Genomic DNA, 27,206 nt, shown 5'->3' with positions numbered 1-27,206 from the left:
AAGTGTTTCGGGAATATTATCTGCTCATATTCAGCCAAATGCTTCACAACTCATTGGACGCTTCACAGTGCAGATGGACAATGACCCAAAGCATACTGCAAATGCAACCAAAGAGTTTTTTAAGGGAAAGAAGTGGAATGTTATGCAATGGCCAAGTCAATCACCTGACCTGAATCCGATTGAGCATGCATTTCACTTGCTGAAGACAAAACTGAAGGGAAAATGCCCCAAGAACAAGCAGGAACTGAAGACAGTTGCAGTAGAGGCCTGGCAGAGCATCACCAGGGATGAAACCCAGCGTCTGGTGATGTCTATGCGTTCCAGACTTCAGGCTGTAATTGACTGCAAAGGATTTGCAACCAAGTATTAAAAAGTGAAAGTTTGATTTATGATTATTATTCTGTCCCATTATTTTTGGTCCCTTAACAAGTGGGAGGCACATATGCAAACTGTTGTAATTCCTACACCGTTCACCTGATTTGGATGTAAATACCCTCAAATTAAAGCTGACAGTCTGCAGTTAAAGCACATCTTGTTTGTTTCATTTCAAATCCATTGTGGTGGTGTATAGAGCCAAAAATGTTAGAATTGTGTCCATGTCCCAATAATTATGGACCTGACTTTAAGATTTCAGAGATCACCTAAAAGTGAGCAGAGTAGCTCTCTCCAGGATCCTCCATTAGCAGGAGGTGGATCCACCGCCACCATGCAGATCTTCGTGAAAACGCTGACGGGGAAGACCATCACCCTCGAGGTCGAGCCCTCTGATACGATTGAAAATGTCAAGGCCAAGATTTAGGACAAGGAAGGTATTCCTCCTGATCAGCAGAGGTTGATCTTCGCTGGCAAGCAACTTGAAGATGGCCGCACACTCTCAGATTATAACATTCAGAAGGAGTCCACACTTCACCTGGTGCTGAGGCTCCGTGGTGGTGCTAAGAAGAGAAAGAAGAAGTCTTACACCACCTCTAAGAAGAACAAGCATTAGAGGAAGAAGGTCAAGCTTACTGTGCTCAAGTACTACAAGGTTGATGAGAATGGCAAAATCCACCGCCTGAGGTGTGAATGTCCATCTGATGAGTGCGGTGCCGGAGTCTTCATGGCCAGTCACTTTGATAGGCACTACTGTGGAAAGTGTTGTCTGACTTACTGCTTCAACAAGCCTGAAGACAAGTAAAATGTGGACATGTGTTAATAAAACAAATTGACAGACAAAAAAAAAAAGTGAGCAGAGTAGGCGATAGTCTGATGGATTGGGGTAGGGAGTTCCAGAGGATGGGGGAAGCTCAGAGAAGTCCTGACGAGGACGAGTATGGGAGGAGGAGACAAGGGAGCTAGAGAGTAGGAGGTCTTGTGAGGAGCGGAGAGTACGGTTTGGGTGATATTTGGAGACAAGATCAGTGATGTAATTTGGGGCTGTGTTCTAAACAGGGGCGGACTGACAACTTATGGGGCCCCCGGGCAATAGGGGATCATGGGGCCCCTGTGTCCTCGCCCACACCCAAAAAAGCCTATGAAAAAGCCAATGAAAGGTACCAGGGTCATCATATGGGGCCCCCTACCGATCCCGGGCCCTCGGGCAGTGCCCGAGTGCTTGAATGGTCAGTCCGCCCCTGGTTCTAAACTAAATGTAATGCTTTCTTTCCTGAATCTGGGGTCACATAAGAGGCTGGGTGCTGAGACCTGGTTCACGGAAGCCTATGCATTTCCCGCTCCTCATTGCAGTCGCATGGCGTTCATGCGATCTGGTGCAGGTGTCAGTGTTAAATTAATGACACCCTAAAACAGATCGCAAATCGCAGAAAAATGCATCACATGGGTGAGAACACCCCAATGCGATGCAATTCAGGTGCGGGTAAAAAAAAGGGTCCTGCACCTTTTTGGTGCGGATGTGATGCAATTTGAGTAAAATGGATGGCTCAAATCGCATCGCACAGACATCGCATGTAATTCGCACAGGAATGCGGTATGATTCATATGCAAGTGACATGCAGTGTGAACCCGGGACTTAGTCTACTATCTTCATCACTGCAGAAGAGGAGGGTCCCTTAAACACCCTGGTCGCACTGGATGCAACTTTTTTGCGTGATTTGCATGCCATGTAACTTGCAAATCATATGCCAAGTCGCACCCTATTGTCCGCAATTACAGCAGTTAAATCGGTGCTGTTCCAACTTGGTCGGAGCCACACCGATTTCAAAAGTAGTACATGCACTACTTTTCATGCGATTTGCATAGACATCTATGTCAGATCTCTTGCAAATCGCACCTGAAATTGGCAGTCCCCCCTGTAAGTCGCATGATTTCAAAGTCGGGCTTGCTGTGACCGTAGACTTAGGGTAGGTTTACACTTGTGGGCTGGGTGCGGGTGCAGGAATCGCACCTTTTCCAACACCCGTCACCATCCACAGCCTCTTGCGAGACGCGCAAGGCTGCCATTCATTTTGCAATTATTTAAGTAAATATAAACTGCTAAATCCCTTTTCTCATCAGCAGTATATAGCAGTCTTGTGACTTCTATCAGTGTCCAGCAGAGCACCGGTTAAAGCTTGTAGGAGGAGTTTTCATTCTCCTCTCATTGTCCCTTGAAACTGCAGGGACAGCCTGACCCTCTGCCTGGACAGTGCTGATTGGCCCTGTGCTGATCACATGCACTCTTCCTAGAAAAAAAAAACTCTCTAGCACTACACATCAGACTGAGCATGTGCAGCTTGCCCCCAAGGCTCTGTACTATCAGGAGATGAGTAGGGGATAGTGGAAGAAGGGGAGGATCAGAGAAGACAGGATTAAACATCGTTTTTAACACAATGCAGAGGATTAACCCCTTAGGTTCCACAGTGAGTATAACAAGCATGCTTTACTGCACATAAAGACTGATTTTCCCATTGTGGGTTTAGTAACACTTTAAGTTCTTATTCTTATAGGCACATAAAATGTGATCATGACAGCTCTATGGGTTCTCGATGGTTCTCTTGTCAATGTTACAGTGTTAAACCTTAGTAGACAAGTTACAGAAGTTATGTCACGTTGATGGGGGGGGGGGGGGGCGGGTAAAGAACATTGTGTCTCTGACAGTAATGACAATGATTTTATCTGTGACTGTTTACAAGGCTAGGCATTAATCGGCTTTTTTTTTTTATACAGAGCCAATTACATTGAGCTCAAAACATTGAATTATTCTTCCATCTGAAAGAGCTTCATAATAGGAGCGCACCGGAGGGGACGAGATATACCCAACCTGGGAGTTGTGGCTCAGCGGTTTCAGAAAATTGATTAGAAGAATGGAAACAAAACTATTGTTATAGCAATGTAGCTTGTGATATTCATCAAAATGAAAAGTTCACAGGTATACACAGAAACCTGGAGAATATTCATTCATAAACAGGGGCGGACTGACAGCTCATGGGGCCCCCGGGCAATAGGGGATCATGGGGCCCCTATGTCCTTGCCCAAACTAAAAAAAACCTATGAAAAAGGTACCAGGTGCATCTCATGGGGCCCCCTACTGACCCCGGGCCCTAGTTTCCAAATGGTCAGTCCGCCCCTGTTCATAAATGAACCTTAGCTAAATATATTCCAGGTCCATCAAAACAAAAGGTGTTCAAAGTTATGCAGTGCCTTGGAAAAGTATTCATACCCCTTGAAATTTTCCACATTTTGTGATGTTACTACTGAAAACGTAAATGTATTTTATTGGGATTTTATGTGATGGATCAGGGGTCTCCAAACTTTCTAAACAAAGGACCAGTTTACTGTCCTTCAGACTTTAGGAGGGCCAGTGGGAGTAGAAAATGTCCCGACGTCTGTAAGGAGTAAAAAAAATGACAGTGCTTCTACTCAGTGAAAGGAGGAAGTGTCCAGTCATTGGCATCAGTTGGAGGAACAGCGCCCCATCATAGGTGTCAGTGGAATGAATAGTGCCCCATCATTGGTGTCAGTAGAATGAATAGTGCCCCATCATAGGTGTCAGTGGGATGAATAGTGCCCCATCATTGGTGTCAGTGGGATGAATAGTGCCCCATCATTGGTGTCAGTGGGAGGAATAGTGCCACATCATTGGTGTCAGTGGGAGGAATAGTGCCCCATCATTGGTGTTAGTGGGATGAATAGTGCCCCATCATTGGTGTCAGTGGGAGGAATATTGCCTCATCATTGGTGTCAGTGGGATGAATAGTGCCCCATCATTGGTATCAGTGAGAGGAATATTGCCCCATCATTGGTGTCAGTGGGAGGAATATTGCCACATCATTGGGGTCAGTGGGAGGAATATTGCCTCATCATTGGTGTCAGTGGGATGAATAGTGCCCCATCATTGGTATCAGTGAGAGGAATATTGCCCCATCATTGGTGTCAGTGGGAGGAATATTGCCACATCATTGGGGTCAGTGGGATGAATAGTGCCCCATAATTGGTATCAGTGGGAGGAATATTGCCCCATCATTGGGGTCAGTGGGATGAATAGTGCCCCACCATTGGTATCAGTGGGAGGAATATTGCCCCACCATTGGTGTCAGTGGGAGAAATAGTGCCCCATCATTGGTATCAGTGGGATGAATAGTGCCCCATCATTGGTATCAGTGGGAGGAATATTGCCCCACCATTGGTGTCAGTGGGAGGAATAGTGCCCCATCATTTGTATCAGAGGGAGGAATATTGCCCCATCATTGGTGTCAGTGGGAGGAATAGTGCCCCATCATTGGTGTCAGTGGGATGAATAGGGCCCCATCATTGGTATCAGTGGGAGGAATAGTGCCCCATCATTGGTATCAGTGGGAGGAATAGTACCTAATTGTTTATATCAATGGGAGAAATTGTGCCCCATTATTGTTGTCAGCGGAAGGAAAAATGCCCCATAGTTGGTGCCAGTGGGAGAAATGGTGCCTCCTTGTTGGTATCAGTGGCAGGAATAGTACACCAAGGGCCAGATAGAGGCAAGCAAAGGGCCGCATTCGGCCCATGGGCTGCAGTTTGGAGACCAACACAAAGTGGCACATAATTGTGAAGTACAAGGAAAATGATTAATGGTTTCTCAATGACCCTAAACATCCAGCCAGAGCTACAATGGAATGGTTTAGATCAAAGCATATTCATGTGTTAGAATGGCCCAGTCACAGTCCAGACCGAAATCCAAGTGAGATTCTGTGGCAAGACTGGAAATGTGCTGTTCCCAGACGCTCTCCATCCAATCTGAAAGAGCTTGAACTATTCTGCAAAGAACGGGCAGAAATGTCCCTCTCTAGATGTGGAAAGCTGGTAGAGACATCCCCAAAAAGACTTGCAGCTGGAATTACAGTGAAAGGTGGTTATACAAAGTATTGACTCCGGGGGGCCGAATACAAATGCCGCCACACTTTTCACATATTTATTTGTCAAAAATTTTGTAAACCATTTATCATTTTCCTTCCACTTCACAATTCTGTGCCACATTGTGTTGGTCTATCACAGGGGTCTCCAAATTTTCTAAACATAGGGCCAGTTTACTTCCCTCCCAAACTTTAGCGGGCCGGAATGTGGCCAGTGAGATGGAAAATATCCTGGTGTCAGTGAGAGTAGATTGTGTCCCCTCTTTGGCAGTAGGGGGAGGAATAGTGTCCCATGGTTGGCGTCAGGGGGTGGAATAGTACCCCACCTGTGTCAATGGGAGAAATAGTGCCCCATCTGTAGTATTGGGGGGGAAATACTGACCAATCATTGGTGTCAGTGGGAAAACTAATGCCTCATTGTCAGTGTCTGTGGCAGGAATTATGTCCCACTGTTGTTGACAGCAGGGGTGGACTGACAACTCATGGGGCCCCCGGGCAATAGGAGATCATGGGGCCCCTGTGTCCTTGCCCAAACTAAAAAAAGCCTATGAAAAAGGTACCAGGGGCATCTCATGGGGCCCCCTACTGACCCTGGGCCCTCGGCACTGCCCGAGTTTGCAAATGGTCAGTCCGCCCCTGGTTGACAGTGAGGAGAATATTGTCCCCCCCAAGGGCCAGATAAAATAAAGGGCCGCATCCGGCCCCTGGGATGCGGTTTGGAGACCACTGATCTATCACATAAAATCCCAATAAAATACATTTATGTATTTGGTTGTAATATGACAAAGTGCTGAAAATTTCAAGGGGTATGAATACTTTTCAAGGCACTGCATAATTCATTTTCTTTGTAAAGCATCCTCAGCCTGATTAGCAAAGCTTGTCCCCTGCCAGCATGTTGCAGAGAAGGACCATTGCTCTGTGAGCGGAAGCAGTGGTCTCTCTGCAGTGCTCTTACATATCCCCTACTGAGTCAGACTTTTGGCCCTGCAATCAGTAAAGCTCATACACCCCACTGATTGAAGAGCATTTGCTCCAACTGTAGAGAGACCACGGCTTCCCCACAGAGCAAGGGCCCTGCCGTGCCGTGGCTGGGGACAGGTTTTTTTACTATTAGGCTGCTTTAGAAAGAAAATGAACTGTTAGGCCCCTTTCACATGTTGCGGATCCGTCAGCGTGATCTATCCGCTGATCCCTGCTGAGCGGGTGAATGACAGGTCTCTGTCCGCTCTGCTGCTGCAGAACAGACACAGACACTGCCCGCTGATTTCAATTTGATGGTCGCATGGAAACGGGCTGCTTGTCCATTTCCAACCAATTGTCAACCGATCCGCTGGACGGATGGGGAGCGGATCCCCATCCATCTGTTTTCGGCGTACAGGATCAGATGCCGACAGGTGTCAGCGGACAATAGTAGGTCCATAGAAGTCTATGGATGGGCAGATCGGGTCTGCCTGAAAAACGGACAGGTGGACCCCATCGGTCTGCTCGTGTGAAAGGGGCCTAAGACTGTGCAATCGTTTTGTTTTGTACCCACATTTTTTGTGCCAGTCGGAGGAATAGTGCCCCATTGTTGGTGTCAGTAAAAGGAATTGTGTCCCATCATTGGTGTCTGTGGAAGGAACAGTGCCAATTATTGATATCAGGGGAAGAAATAGTGCCTTATCATTGGTATCAATGGGAGGAATGGTGCCCCATTGTTGGTGTCAGTGGAAGGAATTGTGTCCCATAATTAGTGTCTGTGGGAGGAACAGTGCCAACTGTTGATATCAAGGGGAGAAATCGTGCCTTATCATTGGTGTCCATGGGAGGAATGGTGCCCCATTGTTGGTGTCAGTGGAAGGGCCAGTGGGAGTAGAAAATGTCCTAGCATTAGTAGGAGTAAAAAAATGACAGTGCTTGCAGTCAGTGGAAGGAGGAATAGTGTCCAGTCATTGGCATTAGTTGGAGGAACAGTGCCCCATCATTGGTGTCAGTAGAAGGAATAGTGCCCTATCATTGGTATCAGTGGGAAAAATATTGCCCCATCACTGGTGTCTGTGGAAGGAACAGTGCCAATTGCTGATATCAGGGAAGAAAATCTGCCTTATCATTGGTGTCTATGCCAGGAATGGTGCCTCATTGTTGGTGTCAGTGGAAGGGCCAGAGGGATTAGAAAATGTCCTGGCATTAGTAGGAGTAAAAAAATGACAGTGCTTGTAGTCAGTGGAAGGAGGAATAGTGTCCAGTCATTGGCATTAGTTGGAGGAATAGTGCCCCATCATTGGTATCAGTGGAAGGAATAGTGCCCCATCATTGGTATTAGTGGGAGGAATAGTGCTTCATCATTGGTATCAGTGGGAGGAATAGTGCCCCATCATTGGTATCAGTGGGAGGAATAGTGCCCCATCATTGGTATCAGTGGAAGGAATAGTGCCCCATCATTGGTGTCAGTGGGAGGAATAGTGCCCCATCATTGGTGTCAGTAGAAGGAATAGTGCCCCATCATTGGTATCAGTGGGAAAAATATTGCCCCATCATTGTTGTCTGTGGAAGGAACGGTGCCAATTGCTGATATAAGGGAAGAAATTCTTCCTTATCATTGGTGTCTATGGGACGAATGGTGCATCATTGTTGGTGTCAGTGGAAGGAATTGTGTCCCATCATTATTGTCTGTGGGAGGAACAGTGCCGATTGTTGATATCAGGGGCAGAAATCGTGCCTTATCATTGGTGTCCATGGGAGGAATGGTGCCCCATTGTTGTTGGTGTCAGTCTTAGAATAGTGCCTTGTTTTGGGGGATCAATAGTGCCCCAAGGGCTGGATAAAGGAAGGTAAAGGGCCACATCTGCCCCCGGGCCACAGTTTGCTGACCACTGGTCTAAGGACTAAACTACAGGGAAGCAGGATTATACCATTAACAAATACAGAAATAGCAAGTTGTAGTTACACTGAACTGTCATTAGATGTCAGTATCAAGACAAGACATAGGTAATAAAATCCAATGCAAGAGTAATGGATCCATGGCAAGTGTTCCAGAACATGTTTAGAGAATTTAAACCTAAGGTTCAATACAGATCTATAGATAAATGTGTATAATCATGATCTTTACATTTTGTTGAATATCAAAAGATACATTCCTATAAGAATATATATTTTTTCTATTTTCTTGATCAATTATCTGTAGCGGTCGAGCCACAACTCCCAAGTTAGTTCAGTCTCGCCCCCCTTGCTCTTATTATGAAGCCTTTTCAGACACAAGAATCATTCAAGGTTTTGGGCTCAATGTAGATGGCATCATCTAAAAAAAAAAAAACCGATTAATGCCTAGCCTTGTAAAGAGATACAGAAAATAAACTGTAGGACTTTGCACATCTTTTGTTTCACTGACCATTTCTGCTCCAATATTATGTCGTAAATTACTTTTCTAATAATACTTAGTGACCTGACATAGAAAGAACACATTCTTTGGGAATTCCTTGAAGGCTTAACAGTGACCTGATTGCTAAAATATATACGGAGGTATGGAAGAATCAGGGCATCCAGGGGCATTGACCTGTGTTCTCTGTGTTCTCTGTGTTCTCTGTGTTCTCTGTGTCCATGGACTTCAAGTTATATATACACCATTAATATATTGAAGAACGCGTCTGGTATATTTGAAGGTTTTTTTTGTATGTGTGAATTTGATCATCTTAGTATAAATTTCCAGTGTGACGGTGTTTTAAATGCAGACAATGGCTTTTTTTCAGCGGGAACATGGGGGAACGCAGTTCCGGCACATGCAGCACTGAATGTATGTAATGGCAAGGAGTGCTGGGGTGTACTGGAGGGTCTATTGGTGGTGGCTGCTGGGGGAGATATTTTTGCTGGAGGGGGTCTATTTTTGCATGGTGTTCTATTGTTGCTGGGGGGGGTTTGTTGTTAGGTCAATTGTTGCTGAATAGGATCTACTGTTGAGAGGGGTCTAATGTTGCTGGCTGCTGTGAGATCTATTGTTGCTGGAGGGCATCTATTTTTGCATGGCAGCCTATTGTTGCTATGGAGATTTATTGTCGCTGGCGGGGATCTATTGTTGCTGCAGGGTTTATATTGTTGGGGGAAGTTGTTGCTGAAATCGATCTACTGTTGAGAGATGGGTCTAATGTTGCTGGCTGCTGTGAGATCTATTATTGCTTGAGGGCATCTATTTTTGCATGGCAGCCTATTGTTGCTGGGGAGATTTATTGTTGCTGGTGGGGATCTATTGTTGCTGCAGGGTTTAAATTGTTGGGTGTGCAGTTTTTGCTGAAAGAGATCTACTGTTGAGAGAAGGATCTAATGTTGCTGGCTGCGGTGGGATCTATTGTTGCTGGAGGGCATCTATTTTTGTGTGGCAGTCTGTTGTTGCTATGAAGGTCTATTGTTGTTGTGGGGCTTATATTGTTTGGGGGGTCAATTTTTGCTGAAAGGGATCTAATGTTGAGAGAGGGGTCTATTGTTGCTGGCTGTTGAAGAGTTTATTGATGCTGGCTGCTGGGAAAACTATTGTTGCTGGGGGTCTATTGTTGCTGGGGCGTCTATTATTGCTGGGGAGGGCCTTTTGCTGCTGGCTGCAGGGGATCTAATGTACTGCTTTTCTTGTTGTTAACTAACAAATTCCATACAAATGACTTAGCAACACAAAATGATGCTTGGCTCTATATTCTTTAAAAGGGGTGGTACTGGGAGGTGGGTAGGGGGCGGAGAGAAGAAGTGACTCAAAAGGGGGGGGTCCTGCACCTATTCTCTGAGAAAAAAAGCCCTGAGGCTGACTATTGAGCTTTTAATGTCTGTAAGCCATACACTATATTTCTAAAAGTATTGGTCGGTCGGCCGGCCTTTCCACACACATGAACTTTAATGACCCCCCAGTCTTAGTCCGTAGGGTTCAATATTGAGTTGGCCCCGCCCTTTGCAGCTATAACAGCTTCAACTCTTCTGGGAAGGCCGTCCACAAGGTTTAGGAGGGTGTCTATGGGAAGGTTGGACCATTCTTCCAGAAGCACATTTGTCAGGTCAGGCACTGATGTCGGGGGAGGAGGCCTGGCTCGCAGTCTCCGCTCTAATTCATCCCACAGGTGTTCTATGGGGTTGAGGTCAGGACTCTGTGCAGGACAGTCAAGTTCCTCCACCCCAAACTGGCTCCTCCATGTCTTTATGGACCTTGCTTTGTACACTGGTGCGCAGTCATGTTGGAACAGGAAGGGGCCATCCCCAAACTCTTCCCACAAAGTTGGGAGCATGAAATTGTCCAAAATGTCTTGGTATGCTGACGCCTTAAGAGTTCCCTACATTGGAACTAGGGGGCCAAGCCCAACCCCTGAAATACAACCCCACACCATAATCCCCCCTCCACCAAACTTTACACTTGGCACAATGCAGTCAGGCAAGTACCGTTCTCCTGGCAACTGCCAAACCCAGACACGTCCATCGGATTGCCAGACAGAGAAGCGTGATTGGTCACTCCAGAGAACACGTCTCCACTGCTCTAGAGTCCAGTGGCGGCATGCTTTACACCGCGGGATACGACGCTTTGCATTGCACTTGGTGATGTAAGGCTTGGATGCAGCTGCTCGGCCATGGAAACCCATTCCATGAAGCTCTCTACGCACTGTTGTTGTGCTAATCTGAAGGCCACACCAAGTTTGGAGGTCTTTAGCTATTGACTCTGCAGACAGTTGGTGACTTCTGCGCACTGTGCGCTTCAGCATGCGCTGACCCCGCCCTGTCATGTGACGTGGCCTACCACTTGGTGGCTGAGTGGCTGTTGTTCCCAGTTGCTTCCACTTTGTTATAATCCCACTAACAGTTGAGCGTGGAATATTTAGTAGCCAGGAAATGTCACGGATGGACTTATTGCACAGGTGACCACCTATCACGGGACCACGCTTGGAGTCACTGAGCTCCTGAGAGCGACCCATTCTTTCACCAATGTTTGTAGAAGCCGTCTGCATGCCTAGGGGCTTTATTGTATACCCCTGTGGCCATGGAGGGGATTGGAACATCTGAATCACATGATTTGGAGGGGGGGGGGCATATAGTGTATGTGGGAAAGCAGTGAATTTAATGTAAAGAAGGTGAAATGATTGCATCATAATCTCTTCTCTCCCTTCTCATTCTCTCACTCAGTCTCTTTATTCTCCTTTTTCTTTGTTTCTCTTCCAATTCAATTCAAATTTAAATAAACTTTATTTGCAGGACTAAACACATGTTAACATTGCCAAAAGAAAATGATTGGTAATGTAAGGAATAACTAGGAATAGGAGTCGAGGAATCATATCGGATTAATGGATAATCTAAAGGGGATAAGGGGTGATTCCATGTAAGGGATTTATAAAACTGCATTTTCTTATGTCCTGCGCCGTGTGTGACATGCCGTAAAATATTGTGCAGCAATTATCATGGTTGGCTCCTCTTCTCAAAGTAGAATGTGGAGTTTCATCTTCTCCTTCATAGAAGTAAAGTCCAGGATGAGAGCAGAGAATCTTTGTTATTGAGTGTCTCTCACTGCTAAGTACTTGGGGCCCTGTAACAAGAAATGGGCTTTATCCTACAGGAACCCCTGGTCACATCACATGCAGGGCCAGTAATTCCACTAGGCAAACTAGGCAGTCGCCTAGGGTGCACTGCCACCTAGGGGCGCCTGGGCGCAGCACAGTCCGGCACTCTCTCCATGTGGGACGCCGTCACGTCATGAATGATTCACCAGCTGAGGGGAGGGGAGGAAGAAAGGTGTCTGGGGCCAGTGTAGCAGCTGAACTGCTGCTCCTTCCAGTGTTCCTCTCAGACACAGTCCCTTACTGCAAGTTTGCTGGTGGCTGCTGATCTCTTTGGAGTTCCAGCCCTTCTCTTCCCATTCATCAGTGGAGGCGGAGCTGCACCTGCAGAAGAAGGTAATGTCTGACTGTGATGTCTCGTGTCTGTGTGAGTGGGACCCGGCCGTCCATCCATCACATGTGCAATGTGTCAGTGAGTGATGACATCATCACAATTCCACAGTCTGTTTTTCTATTGCCTGCTGGGCCTGCTGCTCTGTGTGTGTGTGGGGGCTGGGCTGCCTGCTGTCACAGTGTTTTATCCCCCCCATTGCCTGGGACAGAGTGTGGATCCATCATCCTCCAATCACTGCAACTGTCACCCTGCCACTGCCAGCCACAGATACAGTCCATTCGTGACACTGATTGTGTCTTTAATATTGGTGCTGGTGGCATCTTATGGCACTTATTTTTGCAAATTAAAAGAAATTTAGCAGTTTCATGTTTTGTTGATTTAATATTTTCTATAGTTTTTACATTTATTTATGTATTTATTTATTTGGGGGGGGGGGGCGCAAGTAGCTGGTCTTGCCTAGGGCACAAAATAGTCTAGCACCAGCCCTGATCACATGCCTTAGGAAGGGTCCCTGGGTGGTCTCGAAATACTGATTTTCTATGTGATCCTACAATAGTATTATTATTATACAGTATTTATATAGCGCCAATAGTTTGCTCAGCGCTGTACATGATAATGGGAGACAGTACACGAGACAGTACAGTTACAATACAATACACAAGGGGTTGGAGGGCTCTGCTCCTTGGAGCTTACAATCTAGGAGGGAGGGGAGAGTGGTACAGGAGGAAATAGCTGTGGGGGATGGAGTGGTGGGAAGAGCGGAGGAGATCAGCAATTAGGTGAGGGCTGGGTAGGCCTCTCTGAAGAGATGGGTTTTCAGGGTGCGCCTAAAGGTGAGGAGGGTAGGTGACAGTCTAATGGATTGGGGTAGTGAGTTCCAGAGGATGGCGGAAGCCCTGGAGAAGTCCTGGAGACAGGCATGGGAGGAGGAGACCAGGGAACTGGAGAGTAGGATTAGCTCAGGATCTTATCCTGTTCACACATATGCGGTTTAGGAACGGTTCCCATAGAAGTCAATAGCCTGTAATGTGTACCTGAATCTGAAGCCACTGCTCTGAAATCGGATATGACTCTTTTTAAAACCGCACTGACTCTGCACCGGACTTATGTGAACAGACACCAAAGGAAACAAAGGTATTTCACGTCATGTGGATTGGATGCCGTTCAAACCGCATCCAATCCACATACATGTGAACAGGCTATTGGTGGGGAAGGGGGGGGGGGGGATTGTAAAATCAAGAAGGAAGAAGAGGTTACACTGCTAAATTAAGGTTATTTAGGTATTCAAAAGAAAATCTGTAATTTTTCTCCTATATGAAATTTTTGCAACTTCTATTAGGAGGACATCACATTGTAAGCTGTGCTGTAACAATGAAAAGTGACTGTTCTGATTGGCTCCTGTTTGCAACACTGGACTGTCAAGCTGAGAGGCGGTTCCTCTGGGGGTGAACTGGGGAAGCAGACATCCCTTTATAAAGGTCTTGGTGACCTGAAGTCCTCCGGAATGTGATTACTATGAAGCAGATTTGCATATTTATGCAGAACACGTGAGAAGCGGTTCTCCACTAACCCACATATTCCATCTGGGCAAAGATCAATGATCCTCGAAGTTGGTGCATTTCACGAATGGCTGCACTCCTGCTTTCTAAGCAGGCCTACAACACACAGTCATATAGGGACACTTACATTCCACTGCAAGCTAGCTAATGTTTAACTCATTGGTAACCCCTCTCCAGCACCTAAACCATGCGCTGCTTCAATGACATTGTATAAAAAAAAGCCATAAAAATGTGCTGTCAAGATCACTTCAAAGAAAAGTGTACTATGAGATGTGGACTGCCACTGATGAAATCCATGGGAAAAGACTATAGCTGGCTGGCTGTCGCTGGCTCCACTATAGATCCCAAGGCTAGGTTCACATGTGTGGGTGGTGCCGCTGCGGATCCACAAAAATCCGTGCAGCCGCACCACCTGCACAGAAGAATGTGGACCCGCATTATTTCTAATAGTAAATAACTTTGCACATTGAAAAAAGATTGTTGTGCTGGCAACATATTTCATTTATGTTGTACGTGACCAGTTGGATGCCATTAAAGCGCCCTTTTACTCATTTGGTTGATTCCAGTATGGTGTGAGAGGAATATACCCCACACTGCTGACACAGTCTACTCTCATTGGACTTGTAGGTCAGGATAACTCCTAGGCAGGGCTTTTTTTCAGCGGGAAGATGGGGGGAATGCAGTTCCGGCACCTCCAGCACTGAATGTATGTAATGGCAAGATGTGCTAGAGAATCCATTGATGCTGGCTCCTGGGAGATCTATTGTCACTGGAGGGGATCTATTGTTGAGGGAGGGGTCAATTGTTGGGGGTCTATTGTTCCTGGGGGTGGTATTGTTGCTGGGGGGATCTACTGTTCAGGGAGGAGTCTCTTGTTTCTAGCTGCTGAAAAGTCTAATAATGCTGGCTACTAGAAGATCTATTGTTGCTGGCAGGTGTCTATTGTTTTTTGGGGTTGATCTGTTGTTGCTGGGGGGGTGTTTTATCGCAGGGGGTCCATTGTTGCTGTGGTAATCTACTGTTGCTGGTGGGGGATCGATTGTTGCTGGGGGGATCAATTGTTGGTGGGGGGAGCTATTGTTGCAGGCTGCAGGGGATCTATCTTACAGCTTTTCTTAAAAATTAATAATAATTAACAAATTACATGCAAATTACTTAACATCACAAAATAATACTTGGTTCTATTTTCTATAAAATGGGTGGTACTGGGAGGTGGATAGGGGGTGGAATGAATGGATGGTGCTCGGAGGTGGGTAGGGGGCAAAGACAAGGGGTGACTTGGAAGCAGGGGCGGACTGACCATTCGGACACTCGGGCACTTCCTGAGGGCCCGGGGTCAGTAGGGGGCCCCAAGAGATGCCCCTGTTACCTTTCATATTCTTTTTTGGGTTTGGTTTGAGTGTTGGCAAGGACACAGGGGCCCCATGATTTACTAATGCCCGGAGGCCCCATGAGTTGTCAGTCCGCCTCTGCTTGAAAGGGGGAGTACCTGCACCTATTCTTTGAGAAAATAAGCCCTGCACTTAGGGAATTAATAGGGGGTTATAAAAAATGAAGGGAAATGAAGTAAGTCCAGGAATGTTATCAGCCTAAGGCGTAATATAAAAGGGGATAGGGGGTTGAGTCCAAAGGAATTAAGTTCACAATTTCTCATAATGTGCCTCTCAGCCTGTGACAAGCTATAACATATTATGCTGCTATTAGCTCTTCTTCTCTTCTAAAGTAGTGAGAGTCTATGGAAGTGAGTGTCTTGTGAGTAGTTGGGGCCCCATAGCATAAAGCGGGCCTCATACTCCAGGACCCCCTTGAGCACACCACTGGCAGAGTCTACTCTCCTTGAACTTGTAGGTCTGTCTTTTCTGCCCTGATTTAATTTTCAGGCAATATGTCTAGACAGGTTCAGAGTCTGACTGTCATTGGGGTCTTGTAGCATCTCCAGGAATGGGGACGGTTTGTAGTCTCTCCATCTTCCATACTGCAACAGTTAAGGAAATCTGCCTAGCTCAGAACAACACGCGTTGTTGGAGGTGTGTCGATGGACTTGGAAAAGGTGCTTGCAGAATTCCAAATGGAATATTTCTTTTGGCCTGCAGTCCCATTTGGGTTGGTCTTGGTAAGTGACTGGGCCCCATACTTCATAAAGGAAAACTGGGATGATGACACTGTCAAAGATTTAGAGCCTTCTTACCAATGGTTTTAGGTGGTACATCTGTCTCCTGATGGCATAGAAGGTTATGCATGCCTTGTCTTTAGGACCTTTATGGCTAGCTTGAAAATTCTTGATCTCTTCCTATGCAATTCTGCCAATCCGGTTTTAAAAAAACAATTGGTTGATAATCAGTTACACTGATAGTATTAAAAAGCACATAGCTACTATATGGGGAAAATTCTTTATGTATAATTTCTGTGTGCAGTCTATACCATACTCTTTCCAGTGCAGCAATCTAAACCCATTCCCTCCTTTTGGTCAACCTACAGTCCCCACCAGGGGCTGACTGACCATTTGGAAACTCGGGCACTGCCCGAGGGCCCGGGGTCAATAGGGGGCCCCATGAGATGCCCCTGGTACCTTTTTCATAGGCTTTTTTGAGTTTGGGCAAGGACACAGGGGCCCCATGATCCCCTATTGCCCGGGGGCCCCATGAGTTGTCAGTCCGCCCCTGGTCCCCACATACCAAAACCAACCAGCTGAAAAGTCTCTGCTGGTGTTCTAGATCTTCTAGATCTTTTGCTGACATATAAATATTAGTGGTAGTAGTCACATTTAACTGGACAAGGAGCCCAAGCTCCTTGTTCACTTCTATTTAGAAGATACCCCAGCATTTACATCCACGCAGGAAAACTAACACCTTGATCCAACTACCATGGAAAGGCAGATACTATTGTCTTAGAACAGGATGGAAGTCCTGTTCTTAGACCTGTGTGAAACTTGTGGAACTTGCTGATATTTCATATAGGTTTGTGAACATTTTTTTTCCGGATCTTGAGTTCATGACCCGCCAATACTCAACTCCTTGTATGCTTTTCATTCTGGGCACCCTCCCAGTGCCAGCTTGATGAAAGTCTCTAACCCAGTGTCTCTCAGCCTTTTTCAGTCAAGGAACCCTTTAAAATGATAGACAGTCCTGAGGCACCGTTTAAAATAATGGACAGTCTTGACGCACCCCATTCTAAAATGTAAAACAAATATTCTAGTAGTTTTCTATAACGCAGCAACATCAACACATGTAGGACACCAAACATTAGAGGTGATTTATTCTTCCAAATCAATTAGACTTTTGCACACTGGTACTGACTAGTATTCCAATGTTTCTCTTCTCCCTAAATTTTTCTCCATCACTCAGCTAATGTGACCCCAGCACTGATGGAAAGGGCAGGGGAGGGTCAAACTAGGATGCTGTGCAGGTAATCGACATCCTCCTTATCAACTGATGATGTCATTGGTTGTCAGGATCCCGGTGGCTAGAAGGTCATAATGGTGCAAAATGAAAACCTATGGCTTTGTGTAACTAAAAGGCAGGCTGGTTCCACCCACTGGCTTGTATACAAGTTTTGGCCAATTTTTAGACATTTTGCCAAGGCGCCCCTGAAGAAACTTCAAGGCACTCCTGAGAAAGGCTGCTTTAACCTCTTTGTTATGGTTAGTAAAGCTACTCCCTCCACCTAATCACATGAGAGGCAATGTGTGTGTCTAAACTAGTGGTCCCCAAACTGCAGCCCTTTGCTTGCCTATATCTGGCTATTGAGGCATTAATCCTGCCACTGACACTAACAATGGGGCACTATTCCTTCCTTTGACACCAATGATGGGGCATAGTTCCTTCCACTGACACCAACAATGGGGCACTATTCCTTCCACTGGCACCAACTATTTCTCCCCTCAATATCAAAGATCAGGCATTGTTTACTCCCATTAGGCACAGCTAGCCTCCCTAAAGTCTGAAGGACACTAAACTGTCCCTTTCTTTGGAAAGTTTGGAGACCCCTGACCTAAACCAATGCAAATACTGACTTACAGAAAGTTGTTTTTTGAACTACCGCAAGAAGAGGGGGCATCTCTAAACCCAAAAGTAACCCCGGGCACCTTAGTGAGCTGACTATGCTGGGGAGGAGGTCACTTCAATAACTGGATTTTTAGAGAGAGGATACAATTCATCAGTGTTGGAAGCAGACATTCGGGAGGCAGCCAACACTGATAGGCCATATCTGTTAATGAGTAGGAAGGAGGATAGACCTAAAAAAATCTTCCCTTTCATTACAAGTTTCTCAGTTCAGCATAGAGAAATAGGGAGAATTCTGAAAAGGAACTGGAAAACCCTTAAGGACGATTAGCTGTGCCCAATGGGAGTAAACAATGCCCGATCTTTTGTATTGAGGGGAGAAATAGTTGGTGCCAGTGGAAGGAATAGTGCCCTATTGTTGGTGTCAGTGGAGGGAATTATGCTCCATCATTGGTGTCAAAGGAAGGAATAGTGCCCCATTGTTAGTGTCAGTGGCAGGATTAATACCTCAAGAGCCAGATTCTCTTTTCTATTGTGAAGTCTCACAGTTCCATTGTCTTCTGTTGCCTTGGCTTACCAGACTGCACAGAGATCCTGACAAGGCTGTAGTGAGGTATTACAAGGTATTTTTGGTGCAGCACAGCATACCATACCAGGGGCGGACTGACCATTTGAGCACTCGGGCACTGCCCGAGGGCCCGGGGTCAGTAGGGGGCCCCATGAAATGCCCCTGGTACCTTTTATAGGCTTTTTTGGGTGTGCTTTGAGTGTGGGCAAGGACACAAGGGCCCCATGATCCCCTATTGCCCGGGGGCCCCATGAGTTGTCAGTCCGCCCCTGTATCATACTGACTGCCGCCAACTACTGTGCAGGAGGTGCCAACATTCAGATATTATGGTTGCAACATTGACATTCGTTGCCACAATCCCTTGGTGCTGGAAACCTCCAGCTGATTCTCACCAAAGTAAATATAGCCAATCCTGCATTTGATAAATTTACCGGTGAAATAATGTTTCAGTTTTTTTGTGTTTTATGTTTTGAGAAGGATTTCCCTAGTGATATTCGTTCTCCAACATTGCACATATGACCCCGCATACATTTGGTTGTTTAAGCACCGTACCTTTCCAACGAATACAAATGACGTGAGTGGCATATAAAGTCGGTTATTGTGCAGAAAACATAACTCACCTGGATTAACATACTAAGCAGTTTGGTGCCAGTGGGGGATGGGGGTGCAGGGGTCATTCACAACGCTGTTTATCTTCATCCACTGACAGTAAATGGTATAATCAATAAAGCACCTACCCTGGATGAATATTGATGGCTTGTGTGTGAAGTGTGGTGCTTGCTCAATGTTAATTCTTTACATATTTCTTTTCAGATTTTCTTGGAATTTGGAGTCATGTTCCAACAATGGGCTCTGGCAGTTGTGCTACAGTGGGGTAAGTCTCTCTTATCTTTTTTTTTATTTTTCTTTAGTGGAACTTAAGTTGGCCATACATTAGTAGAATATGATTAGAAAATGTTCTTTTTTGGAAAATTCGTTCTATTTTCTCATATACAAAGGTGCAGCGCTAATATATGAACAAAAATGATATGTGAACTAATATCCAATATCTAAATCATTAAGTCCAAAGGAAATTGCAATACCCAACAATAATGTGTAAATCAATGGTGATCAGCGATGTGAAGTGATATCTGTGACAATCCTCCACCACTATGCAATCACGAGAAGCAAGAAATAAACAGGCTCTGTATGGAAATCAGGGTGGATAAAAATCAATGATTTTTTTTAAAAAATCAGATTTTTTTTATTTAAATTGGATTTTTTTTAAATAAAATGCTTTTTGAGGAAAATATATTACCATCCAAAGGTTATTCCATCATGAAATAAAGATTAGTTTTTTAATTATGTAGAATAAGGTTGTATATGTTTCATTTTTTTGGTAAATAAATTCCATGAATCCATTCACAATGTCATGCTCTTCCAGAGGTTTTTGTAAGATTATTGGGCAGTTTCTCTGCCTACAAGATATTATCACAGATGATTGGTTTACTTTTGCAGTTCTCAAAACTGAATTTGACTCAGCGGAGATCACATGCCTCTTCTTCACAGCAAAAATGTTATAACATGAACAGAGTTAAGAAAAAGACCTTCATCCTAACTTCTACAAACCTATGACTACAGAATCAACCCCTTCAGTGCTAAGTTTCAAGAAGTTCAGTGAATAGAATAGAAACAATATTTTTCTGATTGTTTGGAGTGGAATAGATCTGCACAAGAAGAAAGTGAAGCTAAGTGTGAGGGGGAAGGGGCTGACAGTCTAAGTTTCTTAAAATATATATATTTTGTTTAGCCAAATTAGTTACCAAACATGGATGTTTAAGCAAATCACATATGCTGGAATGTTATTGTTTCAGTTGAATAAATCTATTTAAATTGTTATTATTAAGGTAATGATTATTTTTCTCCTTCCTAAGTACAACAGAAAAGTTGTCCAAATACGAATGATTAACCTATTAAACTGGGGATAAAAAAACTAATATGAAAAGTTGTTATTCTAAAAATCTTCATCTACTTGTATATTAAAGTTATACCAGCAAGAATTAGTCTTTATGTAGAAAACTAGGATTTAAATCAAGCCTTACTGACTAGTGATTTAAATCGTGATTTAAATCAGTTTGATGTAAATCAAATCCACCCTGATGGAAATCCCTCCAAGTCATGTGTCTTATCCACTGCAGGAAATGGAAATATACTAGAATGACCCCCACTGTGAAATGGGCTCTAAATGGGCATTCCTAAAAATGGATCTCCAGTACACCAATCAGTAATCGATCCAAATGTGGCACATCCTAAAAAAGAGCTCACAAAATAGAGCCCAAAGACAGCAGCATATAGTGTAGTCAGTTTTACTAAAATAACAATGCAGCCACGTGGAGTATAACACAACAAACAACCACTCACAAAGATGGCCGCCGGACCATCGCGTGGAATTGGCGGTGTGACGTCAGCACATAGGCTCCTCTCTGACGCGTTTCATGCACACGCACGTTCTCAAAGGGACCCGCCTCATACTGACGCCATCACAGTGCATGACTTAAATAGCCCTCAGGTGCACGAACAAGCGAGCACCATTTTCTTGAAGATTAGACATCACATCCTTGTTCTGGATAAAGATAAAAATGACCATTGAAAATATGATCATAAAAACCAATGTACAGTATATCAATACTGCCATACTTGAATTATCAGGCTTTAATTGGATACTGTATATTAACCCCTTCACGCCTATTAGGGTAAAACAAATCTTAATGCCTAAGCACAATTTTGCAACGTTGACCTGTGTTAATAAAACCGTACATATCATCACAACTACTTTGTACTTCCGGGTGAATTATACCTTGTTTTTTTCATGACAAATTGGGATTTCATTTGGTGGTAAATGGTAATGGATATCTCCTGTTTTTTTTTTATTATCAAAGGAAAACTGGCCCAAATTAGTAAAATAAATTTTTTTTTTTTTAAATTTAGCTGTGTGTGTTTCTTGTTACTACCATAACCTACCACCAAAGAACAACCCAAAAACAATTTTCCAGCTCTTGACGATCGCAGCGATACCATTTATGTGTATGTTATTTGTAGTTTGTACCCGTAGTACAGCCCAGAAACAATAGTGCGCATTTTGTTTTTTGTATACCTAAAACACGCTGACACTGATACCAATTTAAAAAAAAAAAAAATCCTGACCTTTGATCCTGACCTTTTGACCTTCACCTTTGACTTGGACCTTGACCCAAGCACTTACCCTGGCACTGAACTAGATCAAACCTTGATCTAGGTATATTTTCTTATTTTTTTTTATTTTATTTTTTAATATTTATTTATTTATTTAACATTTTTTTCCCCTCTGTGCTAGAAGTTAGAGAGATAAAATGTATCTCTCTCCTCCATTCATAGAGAGAAAAAAAAAAACAAGGAAGCCGGGCTGTACAGTGACTGATTACTGTGATAGCCAATCAGAGGCTATCACAGTGATCACTGGACCCGGAATTGGGAGTCTCAGGTCCCGATCTCAGTGACACCCCGGTCTTTGTGCTGGGAGCAAATATGCGGCCCCACAGAAAAAAGCCCAGTTTTGTGAGACTGCATATTTGTGTTACGTCGGCATCAAGGGGTTACTATTGCTATATTTGGATTATCAAACTTTAATTCTAGCCAGAATCCCTAAAACGGATATAAAAATAATAGATGTGCAATAATAACCATAATTTACAGGACATCAATGCAATGATCAAAAATCCCATTGCAAAACCCTGTAAACAGATATATAACTAAGATTATATTCAACAAAGTTGCGATGAGATCGAGATATAACAGAGAATATGTAAAAACATACATGAAAACTAATATAAAAACTTATAAAAAAATTATTTTAACGGCTAACAAAAAAATCAAATTAGTGAATGAGCCATAGAGATACAATAGCTTATATACCCACTGGGTACATGCATCATATTGAATAATGTAACTTTAGGTCCACCCCTATACCAAAACTCGCAGAACTCTATAAATACCTACCGTATTTTTCGCTCCATAAGACGCACTTTTTTCCCCCCAAAAAAGGGGGGAAAATGTCAGTGCGTCTTATGGAGCGAATATGGAGCGGCCGGTCCGGTATTTCCACCGCCGCCGTGTCAGAATACCGGGCCGGCCACTCAGCTCTGTAGCGGGACCTTACCTGTTCCTCTATCCAGCAGCGCGCTGTCTTCCCGGCTTCTGTAGTGTGGGCGCTGGGCTTGACATGCGCAAGAAGCGGTGCTCTTTGTGAATGGTAAGGCGGCACCTGGGACACATGACAGGTCCTAGAAGATGCCGGACCAATCACAAAGCGCAACGCTTCTCGCTCATGTGCACTGGGCACCCGGCTGTCAAGCCGAGCGCCCACACTACAGAAGCCGGGAAGACAGCGCGTGGCTGGATAGAGGAACAGGTAAGATCAAAGAACAACTCGGCGGAAGTAAGAGCGGGTACCTGTCAAATTCAGGTACCCGCTCCCCCCCCTCCCCAAAGGTCAGCAGTCATCTCCTGTACTGTCCACAGTCTCTGGTCATCTCCTGTACCGTGTCCGCAGTCTCTGGTCATCTCCTGTACTGTCCGCAGTCTCTGGTCATCTCCTGTACTGTCCGCAGTCTCTGGTCATCTCCTGTACCGTGCCCGCAGTCTCTGGTCATCTCCTGTACCGTGTCCGCAGTCTCTGTTCATCTCCTCTACTATGTCCGCAGTCTCTGGTCATCTCTTGTACTACGTCCGCAGTCTCTGGTCATCTCCTGTACTGTCCGCAGTCTCTGGTCATCTCCTGTACTGTCCGCACTCTCTGGTCATCTCCTGTACTGTCCGCAGTCTCTGGTCATCTCCTGTACTGTCCGCAGTCTCTGGTGATCCCTTGTACTGTGTCTGCAGTGTCTGGTCATCTCCTGTACTGTGTCCGCAGTCTCTGGTCATCTCCTGTACTGTGTCCGCAGTCTCTGGTCATCTCCTGTACTATGTCTGCAGTCTCTGGTCATCTCCTGTACTATGTCTGCAGTCTCTGGTCATCTCCTGTACTATGTCCGCAGTCTCTGGTCATCTCCTGTACTATGTCCACAGTCTCTGGTCATCTCCTGTACTATGTCCGCAGTCTCTGGTCATCTCCTGTACTATGTCTGCAGTCCATTAGTTCAGAATATTTTTTTTCCTGTTTTCAGCCTCTAAAACCTAGGTGCGTCTTATGGAGCGAAAAATACAGTATATATAAAACAATCCAAAATCAGTGTGGAGGCACACTCAAAAAAGGCCTCCCTGGTTGGATAAAAAACATGTATGTCAACTATTATCAATAAAACAGTTGACATCTATCTCAATATTATGCCATAAGGGAACCAAATTACGTATTTCGTAAATCCATTTTGTCTCAAGTATAGATACTGCCCTACGTTTATTATTGCCCCTCCAGTGGGGACATATGAGATCTATACCCACAAACTTTAAGAAGGATCTTTGTGGTAACAATCCCTGTAATGTTTAGAAAGGGAATGCTCCTTGACTCCCTTCCTAATGTTGTAAAGATGTTCCCTTAAACGATCCCTCAACCTCCTAGTGGTTCTACCTACTGTATACACTGCTTTTTACAAGAACACTCTAGAAGATATACTGCATATTTGCTATTACAAGTAATCAAGGAGTCAATGGTATTCTCTTTACCAATAAATTGGGAAGAAAATGAATATAATGGCTTTTTCCGGATGTTATCACATCTACATATCATACACCTCTTACAACCTATTACAAAAAAACCTTTTAACCCAGAAAAGAATGTGATCTCTATAGGTGGGTCCACTACATTAGGGGCTATCTAATGTCTTAAAGAGGGTGTTCGTCAGAAGATAACGTCTGGCCTATCAGGTAAAAAATCTGCTAGAACTGGGTCGTCCCAAAGGATTCTCCAGTTCCTCTTCAGAATTCTCTCTATTTCTCTACGCTGAACTGAGAAACTTGTAATGAAAGGGCAGATTTTTTTTAGGTCTATTCTCCTTCCTACCTATTAACGGAGATGGCCTATTAGTGTGGCTGCCTCCTGAATGTCTGCTTCCAACACTGATGAATTGTATCCTCTCTCTAAAAATCTACCTATGAGGATTTCTACCTGACAGTGAAAATCTTCTAAGTTGTCACAATTTCTCTGTATTCTCAGGAATTGGCCTTTAGGAATATTACGAAGCCAGAGAGGATGGTGACAACTATCTGTAGGGATGTAACTGTTCCTATCTGTAGATTTGAAAAAGAACAATTTTAGTACCGTCATGAATAAGAGTCAGGTGCAAAAAGTTGACTTCCTTGCGATCATTCGCATATGTCAGTTTGATGTTGAAATTATTTAAGGTGACAAAAAAGCTGTGTAACATTTCCTCACTGCCGCGCCAGAGGAGGAAGACATCATCAATATATCGCCGGTAGAAACACAACTCCGGCCCTTCTCTAGAATAGATCATGTCTTCCTCCCATCTAGCCATAAACAAATTTGCCAAACTTGGAGCAAACTTAGCCCCCATGGCATCTCCTCATGTCTGAAGGTAAAACATCTTATCAAACAAAAAATAATTATGGTTCATAGCAAATTCTAAAAGTTCTAATATGAATGTGGAATGTCCTCAGACTCAAATAATAGTCAACAGCTTCCATCCCATCAACATGTCCTATATTACTACATAGGGAAGCTACGTCTGCTGTAACTAAGAATGTAGATGGTTCAACCTTATTATTCTTAACATCATTTAAGACCTGATTCCTGTCCCACAAGAAAGAAAGAGTAGAAAGTACCAATGGCTGGAGGAAAAAAAAATCTATGTATTCCCCCACTCTTGAACATAAAGAGCCAATCCCACTATCAGGGGTGTTGCAGATCTTTGTGAATTTTTGGAAGACAATAGAGAATCGGTAAACGAGGTGCTCAATGGTTAAGGCTAATGGTGTGGGGGATATTTTCTTGAAACTAGCAAGGTGTACCTAAGAAAGTGTCCAGAGAGTGTAAAAAAGCACCTAGAAATCAGAGCAAATACAGTAGTAAATTTTGCAAACTAAACAAGGGGTTGATGAGCATTCAAGGAGAACCTTTCACCTATCATCAACAGCGGTAGTCATTTTGAAGATTCAACCAGATACGTACAGCTTCCAGCACGCCTGCCTGTGTTTAGACATGTTAATCCCATTATAGAAAGCCGTGGGGCTCTTACCTGGCAATGCTCGCGGATAATACACAGCAGCCTCATAAACTGCTTTGATCTAAATTGATATGTTGATTGTCCAGCTGCCTCCCTTAGCCGTGCTTCTACGTGACTAACAAGGCAATCTGTCAGAAACCTGCGTGGACCTTCGAGATGTGAGAAAAATCTGTCTTCATATTACCTTCCGACAGGATATGTTTCCAGAGGCTTGATTAATTGTGCAGATTTAGCTCACGCCCCGGTGCTATTCATCAAACACCTTATTAAAACCTGATGTAAATTCACCCTTTCGGACCATTATCTTCAACATGAGGAAATCTATGACAATTTTAGAGTATCATCTGCTAAGCGCGTAGTATCAATCAATAGATTTCTTGCTAGGTGAAGTCATAAAACAATGAGGCCTACTGCTGCGTGCTTTCATGAGCACTGATCAGAAGGCCTCTCGTCTACATCCACACTACTCAGGGTGGACTTCATTGTAAGGCAATTGTGGAGGTACCTAGGGAAGAGGGCGTGCTACCCTAGGTACCCCTGTATTTGTTAATGAATGCAACTGTTTTCTTTTTTTTTGCCTTGTTTTCTTTGAACATATGTGGAAGAGTAGTCCAAGAAAACCCATTTTTGAGCAGTGTTATGATACCCATTGGTAGGTGACGTAGACTCTCCCTGGGTGAGCCATCTAAGTACCAGAAAGCTTCTGATGGTGGAGATGGGCCGAAAACCCCATTGGTTTCTCAAAATTCTTTGCTGTAACTGTCACCAGTTTTTTTCCCCTGGAATCGCCCCACCAGGATTTAGCACGTAGGCCTGCAGTGAGGAGACAGGAGTGTGTAGATAGTTGTTTCAGGCTTCTTAACCATCATCAGTGCGGTGTATGAAAGCCATGTGAAGTAGTTCTATGCACTGATTTGGCTGCAGGGCTTTTTGATTCCTTTAGTCCAATCTCCCCTGTATAGTCGTCTGTAGACTTGATAAATGTTAAAGTGATACTAAAAATTTTTTTGGCTTAAAATAAAAAAATAATAAAAAAAAAATAATATACTTATCTGCTTTGTGCAATGATGGCGCACAGACTAGTCCCTTACGTCTTCTGTGGCAGTCCCCCCACACTGTCTGCTTTTCCCTGCTCCAGGTGCCACCTTAGCAAGCCAGATGCTAAGGGGGCACCTGTGCACATGGGCTCCTGAGCTGGGCTGTGCGCATCCATAGACACACACAGTGCTAGTAAACCATGCCCCCTCTCTCTTCTCAAAGGAGTTTAACTGACAGCAGCAGAACCCTGTGTGACAGGAGCCAGGTAAGTGTAAGGGATGGGGGGATAAAACAAGTACTGGATTGTTTTTTATTTTAGATATTAAAGGCATTTTTTTCTAAATAACAAACATGTTCTACTTTACTGTGTGCAGTGGTTTTGCACAGAACAGCCTGATCCTCTTCTGCTTGGGTCCCCTGCCGGCACTCCAGGGCCCTCCCTCCTGCCGAGTACCCCCATAGCAGCTTGCTATAGGGGCACCAGAGCAGGCTCCCTCCCCAGTCCAGTCACACACGGACCTCGTGTCTCTGCTCCGTCCCTGCTCTCTCCCCATTGGCTGTGATTGACAGTAGCGGGAGCCAAGGACTACTGCTGCTGTCTCAGCCAATGAGGAGGGTGAGACCCCGGACAGCCAATGCTGTGATGCATGTGGTTGGAT

The 27,206-nt window shown here is 44.5% G+C and overlaps 1 protein-coding gene and 1 pseudogene across 1 annotated transcript in view; both read left to right on the top strand.

Moving 5' to 3' along the window:
- Nucleotides 1-27,206, top strand: part of LEPR (leptin receptor) — a 154,896-nt gene that overhangs the window by 33,038 nt on the left and 94,652 nt on the right. The window contains exon 2 of the mRNA XM_089687952.1: nucleotides 19,130-19,190. Coding sequence (XP_089544078.1) covers nucleotides 19,151-19,190 — 40 coding nt within the window. The 5' untranslated portion in view covers nucleotides 19,130-19,150. The remainder of the gene's footprint in view (nucleotides 1-19,129; nucleotides 19,191-27,206) is intronic.
- On the top strand, nucleotides 666-1,224 carry LOC149453998 (ubiquitin-like; annotated as a pseudogene).

The sequence above is a fragment of the Staurois parvus genome, unplaced genomic scaffold (assembly GCF_062004578.1).
Source record: "Staurois parvus isolate SC_StPar_1 unplaced genomic scaffold, SC_StPar_1.0 ptg000441l, whole genome shotgun sequence".
In the NCBI taxonomy this organism is placed as follows: Eukaryota; Metazoa; Chordata; class Amphibia; order Anura; family Ranidae; genus Staurois; species Staurois parvus.
The sequence above is the reverse complement of the archived record's forward strand: the minus strand, read 5'-3'. Positions and strand labels throughout refer to the sequence as shown.